General features: G+C 36.2%; 3 protein-coding genes across 4 annotated transcripts; 1 reads left to right on the top strand and 2 right to left on the bottom strand.

Moving 5' to 3' along the window:
- Nucleotides 1-1,412: 1,412 nt before the first annotated feature.
- Nucleotides 1,413-4,624, bottom strand: LOC110692805 (60S ribosomal protein L13-1-like). Its single transcript, XM_021869879.1, has 5 exons — nt 4,517-4,624; nt 3,276-3,391; nt 3,047-3,180; nt 2,047-2,205; nt 1,413-1,942 (listed from the first exon to the last, which is right to left on the bottom strand). Exons 2-5 carry the CDS (start codon nt 3,382-3,384, stop codon nt 1,721-1,723), a joined length of 624 nt encoding a protein of 207 aa, XP_021725571.1. The 5' UTR covers nt 3,385-3,391; nt 4,517-4,624; the 3' UTR covers nt 1,413-1,720.
- A 5,440-nt stretch (nt 4,625-10,064) lies between these two features.
- Nucleotides 10,065-11,907, top strand: LOC110692804 (acyl-CoA-binding protein-like). The gene is made up of 4 exons (XM_021869878.1): nt 10,065-10,226; nt 11,252-11,366; nt 11,478-11,540; nt 11,648-11,907. Exons 1-4 carry the CDS (start codon nt 10,215-10,217, stop codon nt 11,725-11,727), a joined length of 270 nt encoding a protein of 89 aa, XP_021725570.1. The 5' UTR covers nt 10,065-10,214; the 3' UTR covers nt 11,728-11,907.
- Nucleotides 11,908-12,192: 285 nt separating this feature from the next.
- LOC110692802 lies at nt 12,193-16,937 on the bottom strand. Of its 2 annotated transcripts, none has more exons than XM_021869877.1 (4): nt 15,989-16,937; nt 14,131-14,186; nt 13,848-14,040; nt 12,193-12,828 (listed from the first exon to the last, which is right to left on the bottom strand). In XM_021869877.1, exons 1-4 carry the CDS (start codon nt 16,658-16,660, stop codon nt 12,466-12,468), a joined length of 1,284 nt encoding a protein of 427 aa, XP_021725569.1. In that variant the 5' UTR covers nt 16,661-16,937; the 3' UTR covers nt 12,193-12,465. The 2 variants fall into 2 exon arrangements, with proteins under 2 accessions (XP_021725569.1, XP_021725568.1); XM_021869876.1 differs by having other exon boundaries at nt 14,131-14,189; nt 15,989-16,936.
- Between the last annotated feature and the right edge of the window lie 4,143 nt (nt 16,938-21,080).

Here is a 21,080-nt window from a genome sequence, read left to right as displayed (position 1 = left end):
TTAATGATCTTTTGACCATTGAAAAGAAGATTTATAAAGAATGTTGGTTTCATACGACCATAAACCATGAGATACTTGTGAAGATTGTAAATAGAAATATTTGGTCATGCCAATTGTTCACACATAAACATAAAAAATTATTGTATCAATGAATTGACTTACGATGTTTAATTACTCAGATAGTCGTATTGATAATACGATGTACTTTTTAGAACATATAATTAACAAATTTACCATATTTAATTACTCATATAGTCGTATATTATAATACGATGTTCTTTTTAGAACATATAATTCACAAACTTTTTATAGATTGATCGCACGTTGTCATAAATTTGATTATCTGATCTGGCCAAAGGATGTATTGTATTTAGGACCTGATTTATTCAGCTTAATTTCAGTTCAGTCCACCTTCTAATTTCCTTCTCTATTAAACAATTCAGTTCAACTCTATTTAGTTCAGTTTAGCTCACTTTAGCTTCAATCAGTTCAGTTCAGCTCTGTAAATTAGAACATGCCCTTATTAACCTAATAGAGGAGAAGAAAGTTCGATTCATGCACTTAATTGTCTCAAGGAGATTTAATAATTCATGATTAATAATCTCACTTAAAAACCTAAAATAAGATTTAAAAAAATATATATGGAAGCACACCAGTATTATACACCTTCAACACAACATAGTAAATGGTGTCATGCATCAACCCAACATCAAATATACAATTGGGCACCACAAATCTCAATTAGGTATACTTTTAAGTCTATTCATCAATATTAAATACATAGAATCTCTTAGAGTTATTATTATAAATTTATAATTATATGGCCACTGGAATCAAAAACTTTAGAAGCAACTGATTCGAAATGTACAGAATTCTGGAGTTTGACCACAATTGCATTACAACTATTTTTTGAACTGCCTATTGCCCATTTAAGGGAATCAATATCATCTCCTTATCTATCTTTGAATATTATTAGGCTTATCTATTGGAATACATTATATTCTCTAAAACAATAATGTTTTAGTTATACTAATGGCTTCTTTCAGACAATTATGTAAATAACTAGCCTAGGTATGTAACATAGAAATTGAAACTCTTGCAAAACCAACCATCTTGCTGCCTTTTTAAGCTACACGATTCTGAGACGGATTAGGATTCCTTTAAATTTACAAGATAATACATTCATGTTTATACAACAATACTAGATTTTTAAAAATAGATAAATAAATAAATAGAATGTTATTTAGACTATTTTTCAAAATATTCATTCATTAAAATAAATATGGACTAAACTTACACCTCCCAGTAACAAAAAAAGCATCACACATGCTGCACCCTAATCAATGAGGTCCACTTTTCGTTTACTAGAACTCGAAAACGTAATGGAAGCTATAGAGTTGACATGGTGGAACTCTCGCAAGACATCAATGTTGAATTTATTGAAATCACACATACACAAACACACTAAGCATCCAGGCCAATAGACAAAGTGCTACCGACGTGTTAAGCACAGCTCGAAAGCACTTGCAAGCAACAACTATGTCATTCATGGCAACTCAAGTGCATTTAAGATTCCAACAACAATATCTGTCTACGCAAACAAAGAAACTACTCGGTCTTTTTAGTATTGCAGTCTCGGCAAAATATCATAAAACACAAAATTGGAGCCAAAATTTAGACAAGATTAAAGATTCCCTAATAATCCAAGCCTGAAGACTCCTTACTTCTTATCTTCCTTCTCGGCCTCAGCCGCCCTCTTCAGTCTAATACCTTGGTGGCGTTTGTTTGTCCTCTCAAGACGAAGCTTAGCATAGGCGTTGAAAGACTTCATGTCTTCTGTAACCTTCACAAGCTCCACTGGTGCCTTCTCACTCTGAATAGGCAAGTACGGGCCTTGAACCTGGGTAGCATTAGCAAGTTCCTCTTGAGTAGAATCACCAGCCTGTAACATAGAAATACAATGAATGAGATGGCTACATCATCAAACGGATACATTTTAAGAGATTAAAAAGACAGAATGATCAATGACATAAAAAATAACATTACCTTGAACTTCCTTGCACTCCTTGGGAAGACAACGAGCTTAGCCTTGTAGGTCTTCAGCCTCTGCACGTTTGTCTGCAGACCTTCAAGTGAACGATTCCTGCGTCGGTGGTCAACTGCAATGCCGATGGTGGGAGCAAGCTTCCTGGGAATACCAGCACCCTATAACAAAAGAAAATCATATTAAGAGAAGTTAGTAGAAAACTCTAATATAGCATGGGGTGTAGTAAGAAGGAACACCAGACCAGTCACATTTTACAACTTAAAAAACAAGTACACCTTCACATACAATTTAAGGAAACAACATGAACGCTTTTGAAAGGTCCTCTTGATTAGCATAAAAAAAAATTCTACCTAGCTTATGTGATGATCCAACCTTGTATAATCACAATATGAAAAATGTTGAGACTTAGATTGCCAACAAATCCAGAGCATAATTCATCATCACAACTATTAAACTCTTCAATTCATGCAAACATTTTAACAGCTAAATATACTCTTTAATTCATGGAAACATTTTAACAAACCAATGTTCAACACCTTCAATTAGAGAACTGCTTAAGCTCTGAAAACACTCCTAAAAAATTGAAATCCCACATAGACTTCAGATATAAGGGAAGCCTACAAATATTACAAAATCCTACAAATATAAACCGGACATGATTATGTTTGCTAATCAGTAACAAACAATAAAGAATGCTAGAAGACACAACTCCAGCATGACTTGGAATATAATCTAAAAACCCATTAATTAAAAAAAGAGCCTAATTCAAAGACTTCAGCACAAAATACAGACATAACAGTCACGTAAAAAGGATTCCTATTCCAAAACTCCTAACAAAAAATGCTTGTGTAAGGAATACATATTCAATATTTTCACCTAGCACCATGTACAAGTACATCAGCTTCCAGTATCAACAAACTATAATACATACAACACTTAGTTCGCATAACATCAACACAAGCATCACTCATACAGAATGACTGTAACAAATATAGTTACCTGCAATTCTTCAAGGGAGAACCCTTTTCCAGCCCTGACTTTCATGTTGTACTTCAAAGTTTGACCATGAACAACTGGGCGAAGAGGTCCAGCAGTTGGTCTTGGGAAGATCTTCACGGCTTTCTTTTGCCTAGCTGTAATTGCATACAAAAACAGTGTTCAGACTTAAACTGATTCAACAAAGAGCCCATTAACTAAAATTATCACTTAGATAGATAGAGTACAATACCAAGACGTCTCCTGGTCTTGCGAGCAGGTTGATTAAACCAAGTCTTGACATAGTTTTGCCAATGTTTCTTGAAATGCCCGTTAGGGATAACATTGTTGTGCCTCACCATGGCTTAGCTGAACAGAGCAACAAAAAACACGGCTTCAATACCACGCTATTCTAAATTATATCATACAAGCAAGAGAAATCAAGTAGCAGTTGAAGACTGAACCCCTCTGAAACCAAAACCTTTAAAAATTTAATCCTGATCTAGGTAAATAAAGCATCTCAAATGTAGATTTCCACTACTTTTAGGAATATCCCTACTCAAATTCTAAGTTGCAAAACCACAGTCATCTCACAACAAACCAATAGCACGGCAGGCCGGGAACTTATAAGATCTTATGGTAATCAGCATCTTCCACACTCAAATTAAGGTCGAAATCATCAAAGTAATTCACAAATTAGCCGAGTCAGACACGATATGATACGAAGCATACAACTTGTTGATCGACATGTAAGCTTTTTTGATGAATCATGCATTTTGTAATTATAACACAGCATGCTAAACAATTAAGAGCCAGAAATGACATAGTATGTGACCTAAAAACATACTAAAAATCTATATATCGGATAAATCATGCTCACATTATCAGCAAAACAGCTAACAGAAATCAAGTATGTGACCTAAAAATTTTAAAAATTTCCAATTTCTTATATAGCAATGATAGTATCCAGCCCTTTCATATGACTACAAATCCTATTACAAAATTTCAGCACAATAATGCACAATTACAGCATCATTTAAACATACTCCTACACCATTTCGCATGATATATTACTAATATATGTTATTAAAATAAATAAATAAATAAATAAACCTAAATCATGTAAATTGAAGTTCACCAAACCAAGCGCAAAATTAATCAGCAAAAAATCTTATAAAAAATAAACATAATCAGCTAACCAAATTCATGAATGCAGAAAGATGGCAAGGAAATCAATCAGTAGCACCAAAAAAAATTGATAGTTTTGAGCTCAAATAATACTTTGTATGTTTCATATCGAACAATCAATTGCATCCAATACCAAAAAAATAGGGTAAGATTATCATGAAGAAAATTAATCAAAAAAATTGCAGAAAAATTAGAGTTAAAACAAACATTTGGAACAAAAATTATACCAGTTAATCGATTAAAATCTGTAATCAGTAATAATTGAAAAAATGTAGAAGATGAAGAAAGAGGGAAGAGAGAGATTACCTGAGAGTGAGAGTTCGTAGGGTTTTCGGGTGGGAGAATGAGAGAAGAGGCGTCAAATGAATTATTTAGGGTTTTAAAACTGATGCTTCTTATCTAAGCCCTAAAATAGACGCCTTAGATTTCACCAGTGTTTCAGTTTGCTACTGGGCTTTTTTTTAATTAGGGTTGTATTGCGATTGATACTTGGGCTTCTTTGCCCCTTTTTCTTATAGATTGGCTCGCTTTTGTCTTTGGTTCTGTGTTGGCAACTTATTTTAAGTACTCATAAATAAAATATTAAATAGTGAATATCCCGGGCTGTCTCGAATTACTACTTTAACTAGGTTAGCCCCATACGATGGATGGTTTTAAAATAAGAAATGAATTATAGACTTTTTAGCACATGTTGAGACAAACACAACTACCTTTTTTTTTTTTTTGGAGGAAACGATCTTTGTCTTCCTAATTACTTTCGAATTAAATATGAAAATACAATTTCCAAAAATCCATTATTTTAAGTACTCATAAATAGTGAATATTCCGAGCGTTGCCTTGAAAAACTTCTTTAATAGTTACGCGACTGTTAATTTTTAAGAGCATTTAATAGTTTGTATGTACTATGTAGTATGTGTCTTCAATACTTTGTAGTATAATATTATATATTGTGCACGGTAAAAAAATAATTGTTGGTTGTGTGGATGACGTGATATATTGAGGTGTTGAGTGGATGATATGACATGATAAAAAGTTGAATAAGTGACGTGGCGAAATGAAGGAGTCTATGTCACGTATAAACGTTTTTAGGAACGCCTTTTAATGTAAAATACACGGGAAAAATTGGATCGTCTTCTCACAAGGGGCCATGACTTAGGGCCTGTTCTCATTGACTGAACTCAGCTGAACTGAACCGAACTGAAATGAAATGAATATTTTATAAGAGAAGAAAATTAAGAGCTGAACTAAACTGAACCGAACTGAATTGAACTGAACTGAAATGAGTTGAACTGAACTGAGCTGAATTTCAACGTAAGAGAACAGGCCACTAATCTATTAAGGAGTAAAAAATAAGAAAACTTGTTGCTCATTAAGTAGTACTCATAACATGTTATAAATACTTTTTGTGACTGTTTTATTATTTATTTTTCTTCCAATTTACCAATGGAACACTTTGAAGTTACAAGATATACTAGGTTAAACATCTTATAGGCAAGGTAAGCTACAGGAGATTGTACCTTACCACTGGATATGCTCTTATGTTGTTGGTATGCATATAAACTACCAGCTGACCCTAACGTAAGAATTAGGAGTATGTGCACCATAGAGGGCTAAGACAAGCTCCGTTAGATTAGGTTTGAGTTAGTTTTAACTTTTTTTTTTTTATATCATCAACCTAACACATACCTAATTGTTTGATTTGTTATTGTACCAGAATGTGATATTTAAAAAAAAAAATAAAAAAAACTAACTTATCATCATTGAATGAAAGTAGAGGTGATCAATAGGCGGGTCGGACCACGGTAAAAAAATATGCCCATTTATCGAACTAGAGCGGAAAATGTGTGCCCAAACCCGCCCAAGCTAGGTGGACAATGCGGGCTTTTCGGGCCAGTAAAAAAATATAACAAAAATTGCATAAAATTATCTTCCCAGGCCCGCCCAATTTTTTTTAGAAATTCGGGTCAGGCCCAACCTGATTTAGGGCCAGAAAAAGCAAATAGTCTATTATAGACCCTGGACCACCGGCCCATATACGCTACAAACCTCAATTCTTGCAGCCCAAACACTCTCAAAATTTGTTCAGTTTTGTTCTTCTTGTTATTTCGCTCCAACAAACATATCTCTCTCCTTTGCAATAGCTTTCCTTTATTACTTTCAGATCATTTTTCAATTGCTCAACTACTTATCTATCTCCTCTACAATTGATGAATAGCCATGGAAGAAAAACAAGAAAAAGGTAATTAAATATCTAAACAACTTAAAATTTTCTTTAGATTTCTTTAAATTTGTTATTTGATTTCCTTCGAAGTTGTTGTAATTTGTTAAAATTATTTAAATTTTTGTAATTTGTGAATAATTTCAGAACATTTTTCACCATTTTTTTTTGAGACATGACAAATTATTCTACAAGTAGTGATGAAGATGAACTGTTGAAGCTAATCCGATCGATTTCAAGGCGTATAGTGGTACATTGCGATTGTTCGGATATTTTTACCAAATGTTCAAAATGTGCTATGCTCAGATTTTTAATAAAATATTCAAAATTTGAAATTGTTCAGATTTGTTTACTAAATGTTCAAAAGTAAAAGCGTGCTACATTGCGATTGTTCAAATATTTTTGCTAATTATTCAAAATTTACGATGTTCAGATTTTTATTTACTAAATGTTCAAAATTTGCAATCGTTCAAATTTTTTTACTAAAAGCATAGGCGTGGTATATTGCGATTTTAAGATATTTATACTAAATGTTCAAAATTTCCGGTGTTCAATTCAAATTTTTTTTACTAAATGTTCAAAATTTGCAATCGTTCAAATTTTTTTACTTAATGTTCAAAACTATAGGCGTGATACATTTCGATTGTTCAGATTTTTTTACTAAATGTTCAAAAAATTTGATGTTCAATTTGGATTTTTTTACTAAATGTTCAAAATTTGCAACTGTTCGGAATATTTTTTCTTCAAAATTTTCAAAAGTATAGGCGTGGTACATTGCGATTGTTCAGATATTTTTATTAAATGTTCAAAATTTTCGATGTTCAGTTCAGATTTTTTTACAAAATGTTCAAAATTTGCAATCATTCATATATATTTTTTTTTACCAAATGTTCAAAAGTATAGGTGTGGTACATATAACTAATTTAGAAACAATCAATTGATAAAATTTCATACAAATCAATAAGAACGATAAAAGTAATCAATCAAATTAATGAAAACAATAAAAAAAAATATCAATTAATCAATCATAATTGATTGAAATCTATCATAATGGATTGAAATCGATTGGATTAGCTTCAAGAAATCCAAATAATATTAAAACAAGGATTAAATCCACAAATTCATCTCAAAAACAAAAAAAAAATCAATATTGGTTACCATGAATTCAGAATAACTAACTTAGATTGATCACTTCAAGAACATGACGATTTTCGTCATGTTTAATGCAGAAAATCAATGAAAAATATTTTTTAAAAAATCAAAGAACAGAGGAGAGATAAAATAAGAATTTGAAGAAAACAAAGAATTATAATTGAGAAAGAAATAAAAATAATCAGATTAAAAAGGGAAAAATAGCTCATGTGAAGAAGGAAACAAAAAATAACAAAAAAAAAAAGAGGAGAAGAAAGTGCAGTTGCGTTTAATTCAAAGAAACATGTGTTTAATAGTGGTCCATCTAGAATAGGTGGACTAGGGTCCATAGAAGAATTTGTACAGAAAAAGTTGCCCAAAGCCCGTCCTAAATCGGGCTGGGCCCGACTTGATCACCTCTAAATGAAAGTAACCGAATGTGTTTTTTTTTATTTAAAAAAAATAAAATAAAATTATTATTATTAACTTGAAAATATTTGAGGATTGAAAACATTCAAAATTGAGGTACTTTAATATACATGTTTAATACATACATGTTATTGTTTCTTAGTACTGTAGATTTCAAAAAGACCAAAATCCTAGAAATTAAAGCAAAGCATAGGTTTTTTCCCAAATGACCAGTGGATTAAGATTATGACAACAACCTTACTCTTAAATTGTTGATAGGTTTTTTCCAATTTACAAGTCACAATGACATATACCTCTATTTTTATACCACAATTCAATAAACACTTCACATGATTTAAGAAAACTTCTAAACAATCACATCTTTATGTTGATCGCAAATTCTAAATATATCTAGACATAAATCTTACTGATTTCAAAACTTCTTACAATGATTAATAACAAAAGTATCATTTGAGCATATTTAAGATCTCACATCATAAAATTATCAACACACCTTTTAAGTTTAGGGTTATTCTCCCAACAGTCAAATATTAAAGTCCGAGGGTTTTATTTTTGTTAGCAAACCAATTTGTTTTATTATCTAAGCCTACAGTTCAACCCCATTTCAGTCCCAAACCAAAATCCATTTCACAAGCCCAACTATAATTAATAAAAGAACAAAATTGCGTATCTTCAAATCTATGTTACATTCTTGTTGTATTATGATCATAATATATATAACTACCCTCTAATATGAATCGATTTAACCGTTACACTTGTTAATGTATAATTTTATAATGGTAACTTTACAATTTCTTTTAAAGTGAGAGTTACCATTCATAAAAGTCAACCAAACACTTTACTTCAACCATTTTTCAAATATTAGACTTAGCTCTTTCCTCTTTTATTTTTTTATAACTTGATCACTTGCATATTCAATCTATGTGTAAACGTGTGGGTTTTGGGAAAAATAATTGCTACTAGAGTGTAATTATTTTTATTTTATTTCACTTTATTTTATTTTTGATTTATGAAGAAAGAATAGTGCAATTAGTTAAGCAAAATGATATATGCAGTCCTAAGTGCTACATATAAGAAACTAAAAATGAAAAGAAAAGACAATAAATAAACATTTATTACACCAATTTACTCATAAATTGTCGATAAATTTCCAACTTAATACTAAAAATAAAGGATATTAAACTGTTATAGGCAGCATTTACCCATCAATTAATTAATTGTACGTTTGTTGTTAGTTGGGAAACGTAAATACAGCTAGAGTAGGAAGCCCAGTAGACCACCAACTTGTGATGTAGACCAGTTAAATTATCTTCATTTATATGGGCCCATATTAAGGATCAGATTCGGCTCAATGACGAGACAGTAGAAACATAATGGACGTACCAAATTAGGCGTTACAGTCGAAGGAAGAAGCTAGCTTAATCTATTTTTCTCAATATTACCATTTTTTATTGCTATATATATTAAATATTAATGAAAATTTGATATTTCAATAATACACACTAAGAGAGAAAGAGGGAGTAAATTAATTTATTATGTGAATGTTTTCCCTTTTAATGTATTTATAAATTAAAAGTATGTATGTATGCTTTTAAATCAAAATAGAGAATAGTCCTTTCTTTTCAACAATATGTAAAACGATGCAAAAATTTGACTTTACTTTGATTATTTTTGCATAACTTAGACACCATAAAATACCATCTCCAACGATCGTAGCTTTGATGAAGGAAACCCTAATTTGATTTAATTTTATGTATTTGTTAATGTAGATTTCATTTGTAGATGCGAGATGACTTTTTATTAATGAATTGATTTGTTTCAAAAAAATAAAAAAAATACAACAAAAGTATAAAATTAGGTACATTCGTCAAATGACCACGCCATGTCACTTCTTGGATTAACTCTTTGAATAATTATCATAAATTTAAGCTTATTAATCTACTTAAATACAAATGACAGTATGATACATCCAACACGAGCCAATGACATCTTTAATGTTGCAAAACGGGATCACTGTGATGTGCTATTATTATACCATATGCGTTTTCCATATACTTTTTATAAAAAAAGTAAAAGAAAATAACGCTATCTATATTCGTGCTAACCTGTTATAAATACCATCTCCAATTCCCCCATAAACCTTCATCATTCAAGCCTCGATATCTAGTATTTCATCCGATCGCCTGATAGTTTGAAAAAATCCAGTAACTCTACAACTAATCAATCATGGGTCTTAAGGTTTATCTTTCTCTAATTTCTTTTCAATTCAATTGTTATTCTCAGCTTTATTCATGTTGTTAATTTTGTATTTGCTTTGTAATTTTCATAATTCTATGATTTCATACATTTGATCTGAATTTATTTATTGTGCAAGAAATTGTCTGATTTTTTTAAATTATTCATTTATTGTTTACTTAATTTAATCTTTAGATCTGGATTTGTTGATGTGAACAAGATTAATGCTTGAAATGTTAACTTTTTTATCAATTTTATGTAAGTTGTAATAATTATTATTGTTTAATCATTTTATGTTTGACACAAAATTGTTGAAGAATTTCTCCTGGAATTGGAAAAAGGAAGAATTAAAGTAATGATAAATTAATTTATAGTAAGATGTGGTGAAAATAATTGATGGTTTTGATGGAGTTCATTGCTTAATGGCCTTAGGGTTTAGTTGATGACATGCTGTTCTGGTGAATCAAATAGGTTGATCTGTGATTTGTGAATTACATTGCAATTGTTTTATTGCCTTATAAAATTGAATGAACTATAATCGGAGGAACTCGCTTGTATGCTAGCATTAGCCCTCCATTTGATGAAGAAAACTGGTGCAATTTGCTTTGTAAGATCAAGCCCCCCGAAATGCCAAGGGTTATGTCCTTAAACCAATTTGGGTGGGTTTGACATCCGAAAAGAGCTCTAACCGAGCCATCCTATTGATGCGGCCAATCTGACCCGTGTTGCTAGTGTTAAAAGGTAGAAAGATTGGCTTTGTTTCATGCTAAGACTGTCCTGTATAGTTGTATTTAGCTGGTATTGAAAATCTATGCACACTAAGATTATGATGATATTGGATTCTCAGACACGTTTCCATCTCGGAATATCATCTTTGTATTGTGTGTTGTCCTTGGTTTTGCTTCTTTATTTGTGTTGAAAAGGTTATCGAAATGGCATAGATATATTTGATGTCTTCATCTTATAGGGGATAGGTTCCTACATGCTTCTATGCTTAATAATATAACTTGTGAGGTTATATTTTGCAGGAAGACTTTGAGGAGTATGCTGAGAAGGTCAAATCCTTGCCTAGTTGTTCTAATGAGGATCTGCTCATCCTCTATGGGTTATACAAGCAGGCCACAGTTGGAGATGTGAATACCGGTATACACACATTTCATCATCCGTTTATCTTCTGGTTTTCTTGAACTAGTGTATATCTAACCCTGCGCTGCTCCTTACACTCTTGCTGTTATTTTTTTCCCCATTTTTCAGAACGCCCTGGTTTGTTTGATCCAAAAGGAAAGGCGAAATGGGATGCTTGGAAGGGTAACGAAGGTATAACAACTCAGAACTATAATGCACAGATTTCATTCTGTTTGAGCTCTCTGCTTTGCAATTTACTCATCACTACCTTGCATGATTTTTTTTTTTTCCGTAAACAGGAAAATCTACAGATGATTCCATGAATGATTACATCACAAAGGCCAAGCAGTTGTTGGAGGCAGCAGGTCTTCCCGCTTGATGGGTGTTCGTGGCTAATTAATATTAGCTCCATTCATGTTGTTTCTTCCTAAATTGATCAAATTTGATTGCTGTAGTTTATTAAGTCATGGGAATGGAGTTGTGTGAACCTTAAGTTGTAATCAAGGATCATAATATTTCAGTAATATCCACTTTTAAAATGCAGCTATCTTTTCGCTAATGATTGGTAATTTGGTATTTGATACCCCTCAATTTTATGTTGGCGAATCTTTGACGGCATAAGCCGCATAACACTTTAGCGAGTGGGGAAAGCATCTTCGGGTGATATCTGTTGTTAAATGTTAGAATTAGTCTAATTGCATTGCTGCACGCTTAAATAAATTTTACAAATATCCTGTCACTGAACCAAACCGAGGTTGATGTATTGCTCGATTTATACTTGTATGACTGAAAACAGTATTACAGATTCAGTGTTCAATATTGAAACATCCTATGACGAGGAAAATTGTAGGACTAGCAAACCCGAATACCATTTTTCCATCAAAAAAATCACTGTATACAATTAGCGTACATATATAGTTTGGTTGAGCACAAGCTTTGAAGCTTCTCTAAATGTTACAGGGTCAGGGGGAACATCTGTTTCTAAGAGATTATTTACCTACCTACCTGATCCACTATCAACATGAAGATTTTGCATTTTTACATGACAATCCTAAGACCACTTCCTGGCTTAAGGATCAGCAAAACACCAGGACTGATACATTAACATAGTCATAAGTTAGCTGTAACTATTAACATACGGATATCTAGGGCAAAAATAGTCTCTTGAACGAGAAGCACCATCCCTAGCTAGAATTCCTTCAAGATCTCCCATAATTCTGGCCAACCATACTTCTAAGTTTCTTTGGATTTCCTTGAAGTTGGTCCGAATACTGTCAAGGGACCGTTTCATGGCAACTTTTGTTTCAACCCCCAGCTCATCCCCAATACAACTAGTATATATCTCAGTTTGTAATGCCATGAGCTTCTTCCCAGTTTCTGAAGCGCGTTGCTGGAGTTGAAATGCTTCAAGTAGAAACTCTGTTTGTCTCTGTGATCGAAACTCGGAACTCATTGTAGGTTCACTGGGATCAATAGCTTGCTGCAGGAACCAAGAATTGCACAATTTACAATCACGTACTTTATTACGCAAAAGACTTTAGATAGTTTAGAATTTAGATGATTCTAAAGTGATAAAAAGTTTATTGCTGTCCAGTATTTCTTACCCCACCTACACCTTTCTATATTCCCCTGTTTTTTCTTAGGCTGAGGTTGGGGTTGGGACGTTGGGTCATGACTCATGAATGGAGAAAGGGGGCATATATTCCTTGGAGAAAACAGCACATCTTATTTCCATATTTCAATTGCTTGCTTGGTTGATGATAATAATGATTTTCTTTCCATTTCGTTACGGAAAAACCTGATGCCATAGTGATGACACAATTTTTCGAAGTACATGTTTCTCTTCACATATTACTATTTGGTCCATCCCGCCTAATACATCTATAAACTATAATGGTAAAAGATGATGCTGGAAAATTGAAGAAGAAATCAAGGGATACAGGTTGCATATTGCTAAGGACACCGTCAAAATTATAGAGAAGATAATGGGCCTGGAAAGTCCAAAAGAAAGTCATCTTAGAGTTAGTTGGTGATGGGAGTAATAGCTACTAAGCTTACAAAGTGGATGATATCTCTCCTACTTTTTCACAAATGAGGGGTTAAGGGATTTCAAGTTCATACAATCCATTGTCATTATAGTCGTTAATAAGCCTAGTGCCTACAAAATCGGCCTTTAAAGGCTAGATGGAATCTCAAACCTAAGGACCAAGTCTAAAATTTAAACTGCATGGGTTTGTGAGACATAATTCTGAATCCTAATTGGTTCTAAAAATCTCTTAGTCTCTAACTAGTTGACACTTGACAGGTTCTTAAGAAGAATTTACTCTAATCATCTTTTCCAGGGGCTAGGATGTCAGTTAAGGAAAAATATCAGATTCAAGAGTGCATATAATAGCAGACAAAAAATGAATATACTCTATTTTCAAGCAGTAAAAGTAACCTTGATTAGCAGATCTAAAGAACTAAACAAGCATTAGAATGATCAATATTACTCCGTACCATTCTCCTGCAAAGGTCGTCAATCTTTCCGGAAAGCTCTTGATACCGCTTAGCTTGCTTCCTCATTGATGAGGCCACCTTTGGTGAATTGCTCCTCCCTACTTTTTCCAAATTAAGTAGCTCTTCCTCAAGCACTTTCAACTTGGATGGAACTCCTGTTGATTCACCATCAATCTTCCATGGGGACTCTCTCCTGCAAAAGAAGAAATTTTACTTTTTTTACATGCTGATTATTTATCATCTCTTTTACTTGTGACTTACATGTCAGGAGGAGAGGTTTTACCTTACTACAAAATGCTTTACATGATGTGCGGGCTCAATCGAATCATATTGCATGTCCTGCTACAAAACAAAATTTTGCAATGTAAGACTCTTTCTACCAGCAAAGTAAGCAGCAAAACAGCATATTATACATAGCATTTATTGATTGTATGAACAAGCATAACCAAAGTTTTTGCTCACAAGAAAGAAAGATATTACTGAATCTAAGCCAAGTGGTACAATCACAAGACTAAACAACCCCAACGTTCTGAGTTCTGACAGAGATCTTTTTATCTTATTTGATGCCTCATCATGTTACCCATGACTAATGAAGTTGGCGATATAATTGAAACACAAAGAGGTGGCACGAGGTGGGATACAAGATGGACATAAACGTCAAGATTCATTAACAATAGAAATCCTCCTTTTCTATTTTCCATTCTAAAGACAAATATGGGGCACATGGTACAACAGAAGTTCCTATGTGGCCAATATCTAAAGTCTATAATCTTCTTTCATACAAACACATTACATACTTTGTATTGCAAGAACAATAGAGATCCTCCTTTTTTATTTTCCATTCTAAAGACAAATATGGGGCACATGGTACAACAGAAGTTTCTATGTGGCCAATTTCTGAAGTCTAAAATCCTCTTTTAGACGAACATATTACATACTTTGTATTGTAAGAACAATAGAAATTCTCCTTTTTTATTTTCCATTCTAAATACAAATGTGGGGCACATGGTACAACAGAAGTTTCTATGTGGCCAATTTCTGAAGTCTAAAATCTTCTTTCATACGAACATATTACATACTTCGTATACCATTCCTTGTTGCTACAAGTATTAACATTTCAGTTTTCAGTTTGAGAGCAAAATAATGCTGGCATAATGCAGTTCAGTCGTGTAACTCAACTACGCAAGGGAAAGGATAATGGAAGTTTTAGGAGAAAAGTCTATGATTATGATATGATGGAGACTCCACATAATTCTAGGCCAAGGATGAATCGAACATTACAAAGGAAGCATAACAAAGTATAATTTACCCAACACTGTAACAACTAACAGTACACACACCACAGAATCAAAGTCCCACTTACAGCTGTAAATGAACACTATAATAGTCCAATCCAAAGACTAAACATTAAGACCCCGCTGTAAGGATAAAGAATTAATGATACCACCACAATAACATACAGGACATATAATTTACTTCACATGTTGCACAAGGGACAACGTTTTATCCACAAAAATCATCATAATACGGAACAATAATTCATCAACCACAAATCCAATGCTAATCACATACCAACTAAAAAAAAACAACATTAACACAAAGTTCATCCTGTTCGTTTCGGAGATTTGTGACAATCTGAACCTCACAAACTAGCTAGATACTACTAGAGAGAAGACATTAACAAAAAGAAGTGGTGAATCACATGAATACAATAAATTCAGCTTGAAGAATACCCATAATTACAACTGCCAAGTACAAACAACTTGAACTACATTGTAAAATTAAATCCAGCATTAATCATATTGTTTAAAGAACAAAAGTAACAATTATACACAAAATTAAATTCCCTAATATTTACGGTTTGTTTGGATAGCAAAGAAGGAAAGAAAAGAAGGGGAGGGAGAATGGAGGAAGGGAAGGGAAAAGAAAGGGAGGGGGAGGTGAGCTCCATTTTTCCCTCCAAATCTCTCCAATTTTGGAGAGATTATGGTTATTATAGAGAGAGGGAAAAGAGATTTTGTCCCCCTCCATTTCTCTTCTCTTCTTTTCCTTCCATTTCTTCCTATCCAAACAAAGTGTTACAGAATTCTGCTAAAATTAGGCAAGTGAGGAGATAAGAGAGAAAAAGGATTTTAGCTAACCTGCCATAAATTAGGAGGAGAACGAGGTTCACCCCAGAATTTAGAACCAGAAGACAAGTAATTAGGATCAAACCCATCATTATAATCACCATTACCCAGATTCCCAAACATCAATTTCACACCCCCATTTCCTTCATCTTCACCACCCCAATCTCTCTCCTCCCCACTGACACTCTCGCTCTCCCCGGCTTCGCCCATTTCATGGGTTTTGTGGCGGGACATGAAGTTGAGGAGCTCGTCTCGCTCCCCAACTTCCCGCCTCAGGTCATCAGACTCAGCAAGAAGCTGAGCCTCGCGGGTCTCGACCTCAGAGAGGCGTGACCTGAGGCGGGAGATCTCTTCGGCTGATTCGTCGAGGCGGCGGAGGAGGCGACGCTCTTCCTGCTGCCAGGCGTTACGATGGGTGGCGAAGATCTCGACCACCCGAGCGTTCGCCTTGGAATCCTCCTGCCGCCTCGACCGCAGCTCGAAGAGCTCCTCCTCCGCTTTCCGAAGGCGGTGGAGGAGGTAATGGTTTCGAGACTGAAGAGTTGGCAGCAATGACATGACATTATCAGGTAACAATGACAAGAACACTGCAAAGCTAACTCCCAAGTAAGTTGAGTATATTGTCTGGGTTTCTTCCATGATTACACCATTCTTTTGCTGCTGTTGTTGTAATGATGCCGCCATTGAAAAGGTGAGGAGAGAGAAAGAGAGAGAGTGAAGAGGAGAGAGAAAGAGAGAGTGTTAATGGGATTGGAAAATGTGATGTGTTCGGCTTTTAGCGTTTGGTTTTTGGTTTGGGGGTTGAGTAATTATCAGCTTTTTGATGGTCTCCTTTTCAAGAGCTTTTTCTTGGTTATTTAGATTATAAAAGCTTTTTTGGCCATATCCTTTGGTTTCATCAACTTTTAACAACTATATGGAGATGGAGGTGTTTGTTTATTGGTTTACCAAGTTTGCCTTTTGTTGGCTTTAAATATGGCATGGTGTGAGTTGGTGAGATAAACATGGAAAAAGGAAGCGATTCATTAACCCATATGTCACCTTATATTTGTTGATGTAATCTGTTCTTATCTTTGATATAAACTTAAAGGCTTATTCTGATTTACTAAACTGAGTTGAACTAAACTAAACTGAAATGAATAGTTTATGAAAAAAAAAAATTCAGAGTTGAACTTAACTGAAGGGTCTGTTCTCATTTACTGAACTCAGCTGAACTGAACTGAACTGAATTGAGCTGAACTGAACTAAACTGAGCTTAACTGAACTGAAATGAATATTTCATAAGAGAAGGAAATTAGGAGCTGAGCTGAACTGAACTGAATTGAATTTCAACGTAAGAGAACATACCCTAATTGGAGCTGAATTGAACTAAAATTAAGCTGAAATCTGATTTGATATGATCTTATCTATTCTAATCTAATGGTATAAGTTGACTAAATTTTAATCTTATATATACACTAATTTATGACGGGAAAAAAAATGATGAAATCTTATTATATTTGTATTAGTGTATATCAAATACAGAGTAGGAAATATGAAATTTCAAATAAGTAAAGTCATCATGGATCAAAGAGATTTAACAATACAAAGTCGCATTACTCGCATATGAGACTTGAGTAAGATCCTAACTTCTTTATATAGGTATGATTGTAATAAGTAATTAAAAAAATACTTAAATATGGTGAAATTGAACATAACTTAAGTTCTGGCCATTTAACCGTGTCAACCATATGTATATCAATTAAATTAGCTTATACTTTATACTCACTATGAATCTAAATAACTGTGTCGATTTGACTTTTGCATTATTCACATTTTAGATAAAGGACCAATATTAAGATGTAAAATTTTGCTTACTTAGTCACAACGTACATGCATGTAATATCAACTTTTTTTTTTTATTGTTTTTGCTAATATACAATATAAGATATTAATGGTTAAAATTATGCTCTAGCATGCGTATTAGTCAAAATGATGCTGATATTTTGTTGAATTATTCAACATATATGTTGTTTGGGGTAAAAATACCCTAAACACGTGGCCCAATGGCCTAGTGACACGTGGCATCCAGCCGTTGGTCAGCAGGGCTCCAATCCTCTGCTGACACGTGTCCTCTAAACCCTAAAAGGGGAACCATCCCTTCCCCACTATAAATAGTGGAAGGACCCTCATTAATGGGGGTTGGAACATTTGTGGTTCACATTGAATACTCCTCAAAAAGAAAAACACTTACCCCGAGCAATATTAATTGCAGAATTCTCCCATTACGCGAGAAGTAACTTCTACATTACGTGCATCCTACCTCCCATATCTTTACTAACTTGATCGTCGGAGGCGGAGCTCCTACCCCCAGGAGTCTTCGTGATTTTGCAGGCACAGGCGTCGAAGGGCATTCTTGGAATTGTAACTCTCCCGCAGGACACATCAAAAAACCCCGAAACATTTGGCGCCGTCTGTGGGGAGAGTACTTCTAAGATGACTTCTGATACTGTGTCACCGAATCAGGGCAAACGGCCTGTGGTCGAGCCTGAGGTCCAGACGGACCATGAAAGTGGCGACGAAATTGAAACATATGTGGCCCCGGATGGGTCTTTCAGAACGAAGCACCCTCGTGCTAAAGATAGAAGAGAACGGGAAATCAGCCAAGCTGCTCCCAACAACCCAGCCGGGCAACCGGCTGGAATTGCCCAAACGGTGGAGGGCTCAGCCCCCGTTACAAGAAACGAACTCATGTCTTTCATGAATAGTTTCAAGGGTGAGATCAAGAGCCTCATCCGGTCAGCTACTCCAAAGAAGGGTCAGCCGGCCAAGAAGCCTTCTGGAAAGAAGGCGGTCAAAGAACGAGTTCCTACCCCTCATCCCAAGCCAAAGGAGGGGGAGGGCTTAAGGTTTGATCCAAGCAGACTCCGTTTTCCTCAAGGGGAGCTGCGAAAGGCCATCCGGCACGTACAGCCGGATGGCTCCAAGAAAACATTCTCAGACGCCCGCACATTTCTCCAAGAGAAGCGAGGTCAGGCGTCTGCGTCGGCCTCAACGTCGACCTTCCCGGACAGTTTCCATGACGTCTCACACAGGCGTACGGGAACGAACCTTAGGAGCCAGACGGGCGAAGCTTCTGCCCGGTCTGGACCCAAAGTGATCCAGCCTGGCCTATTCGGCACACCGAATGGGTTGGGTGGATCCCCTTTCATGTCACCGGGTCTTTTCGGTGGGCAAGCGCAGCAGCCGTTCCAACCCACGGACTGGCAGCTGCGCCTGCTAAATTTGGGGGAACAGCCAACAGCGTTCTCACCAGAGATAACCCAGGCGGCACAGCCGCCTAAGATCAAGAATGTTTTGGTGGGGGCCTATGATGGCACCACCAACCCAGAAGACCATCTAATGGCCTACTCTAACCTCATGTACCTCCAGGGGTTAGATGATGCCGTCTGGTGTCGATGCTTCCCGGCTACCCTCAAGGGCATAGCCCAGCGGTGGTTTGGTAACCTACCAGCCGGTTGCATCAACAGCTTTCGAACTTTGGCGTACTTGTTTACGTCAAATTTCTCAATGAATATTCCTGCCAAAAAGACTAGCCTCGACCTAGGGGCAATACAGCAGGGCGACCGGGAGGGCCTCCGGTCGTACGTCAGACGGTTCAATCTGATGAGAATTCAGATTCCAGGACTATCAGACGAAGTGGCCTATACAGACTTCTTTCGAGGTCTGAAGGATGGGTTGACCTTTAAGTTTGACCTCGTCCGGAAGAGGGTTGCTACCCTCCAAGAGGCGTTAATTGAAGCTGAAGCCTATATACAGGCGACGGAGCTTTGTGCTGTCAAGCAGCCGTCAGATTATAAAAAGTCTGACAAAAAAGAGAGCCGGCAACAGCATTAGCCGGCAAGAAAGGAAGAAAAGAGAAAAGGGGTCTGGGCAGCTGACCGATCAGGACAGCCGGCCCAGAAGATCAGGCGGAAGTCAGAACCATATGTCCCCAAATACGAGTTCACAAAAGATTGCTCCACCATCCTCCTGGAAATCAAAGACCGGATGTCTCTCGACAAACCGGCTGAAATGAAAAGCCCCGTGAATAAACGGGACAAGAGCAAGTATTGCCAATACCACGAGGATGTTGGCCACGACACCAATGGCTGCTATAGCCTCAGGCGGCTATTGGACCGTCTGGCAGATGAGGGGGCCCTAAAATCCTATCTACCCAAGGCTAAGGGTAATACCCAGGCCAAGAAAGGGCAGGCGGCAAAAACCGGCCCAGTAAACTCCGAGACGGATGAAGAGACCATCTTCACCATAGCAGGCGGTTTTGCCGGAGGGGGTCCCACCATCCGGGGCACCAAAGACAACATCAGGAAGCTGGTCAACTCAGTGGATGAGGGCCAGGCGTCGAAAGACATCTTCCCTGAGGTCCTTATTTCTGAAAAGGACCGGGGCAAGGTCAGGCGGCCTCATGATGACCCCATCGTCATCGAATGCAAGGTTGCCAACCAGAAGGTTGGCCGGATCCTAATAGACTCCGGGAGCTCGTCTGACCTAATCAGTTATCAGTGCTTGACCAAGCTCAAGTACACATTCGGTAACATGCACCAGGCTCCTCACCCACTAGTCGGTTTTGGGGGTGGAGTAGTGCATCCGGTCGGAAGCATAGATCTTCCGATCCGGCTGGGTGAAAAGGGGCAAGGACGCCACATGATAGTCAAGTTTTTAGTTGTGGAGGAGTTGTCCGCCTACAACATGATATTTGGCCGTCCTACCCTCAACGCATCTAAGGCTGTCATCATCCCGTCCCTCATGTTGGTCAAATTTCAAAAGGATGATGGTACAGTCGGTGCCCTAAGCGGGGACCAGAAGACGGCAAGAGAGTGCTATCTCTCTGACGTCAAGACAACTATGGGTGCAGCCGGCCAGGGCGAGCCCATAGATATTGATAACTGCGACCCAGCAGTCCCGGCTCCAAGGGCAGCCGGTATGAAAAGAAAGGCGGACCAACTGGCACCCGTCAAAAAGGAGAAATAGCAATCACTAGCCGGGGAAAGGTCAGATGACCAACGACCTCAGCCGGCTGGTGACTGCCTTGATGTCATCCTAGATGACAGCCGTCCTGAAAGAA

Source organism: Chenopodium quinoa, unplaced genomic scaffold (genome assembly GCF_001683475.1).
Source record: "Chenopodium quinoa cultivar QQ74 unplaced genomic scaffold, ASM168347v1, whole genome shotgun sequence".
NCBI classification, from domain to species: domain Eukaryota; kingdom Viridiplantae; phylum Streptophyta; class Magnoliopsida; order Caryophyllales; family Amaranthaceae; genus Chenopodium; species Chenopodium quinoa.
The sequence above is the reverse complement of the archived record's forward strand: the minus strand, read 5'-3'. Positions and strand labels throughout refer to the sequence as shown.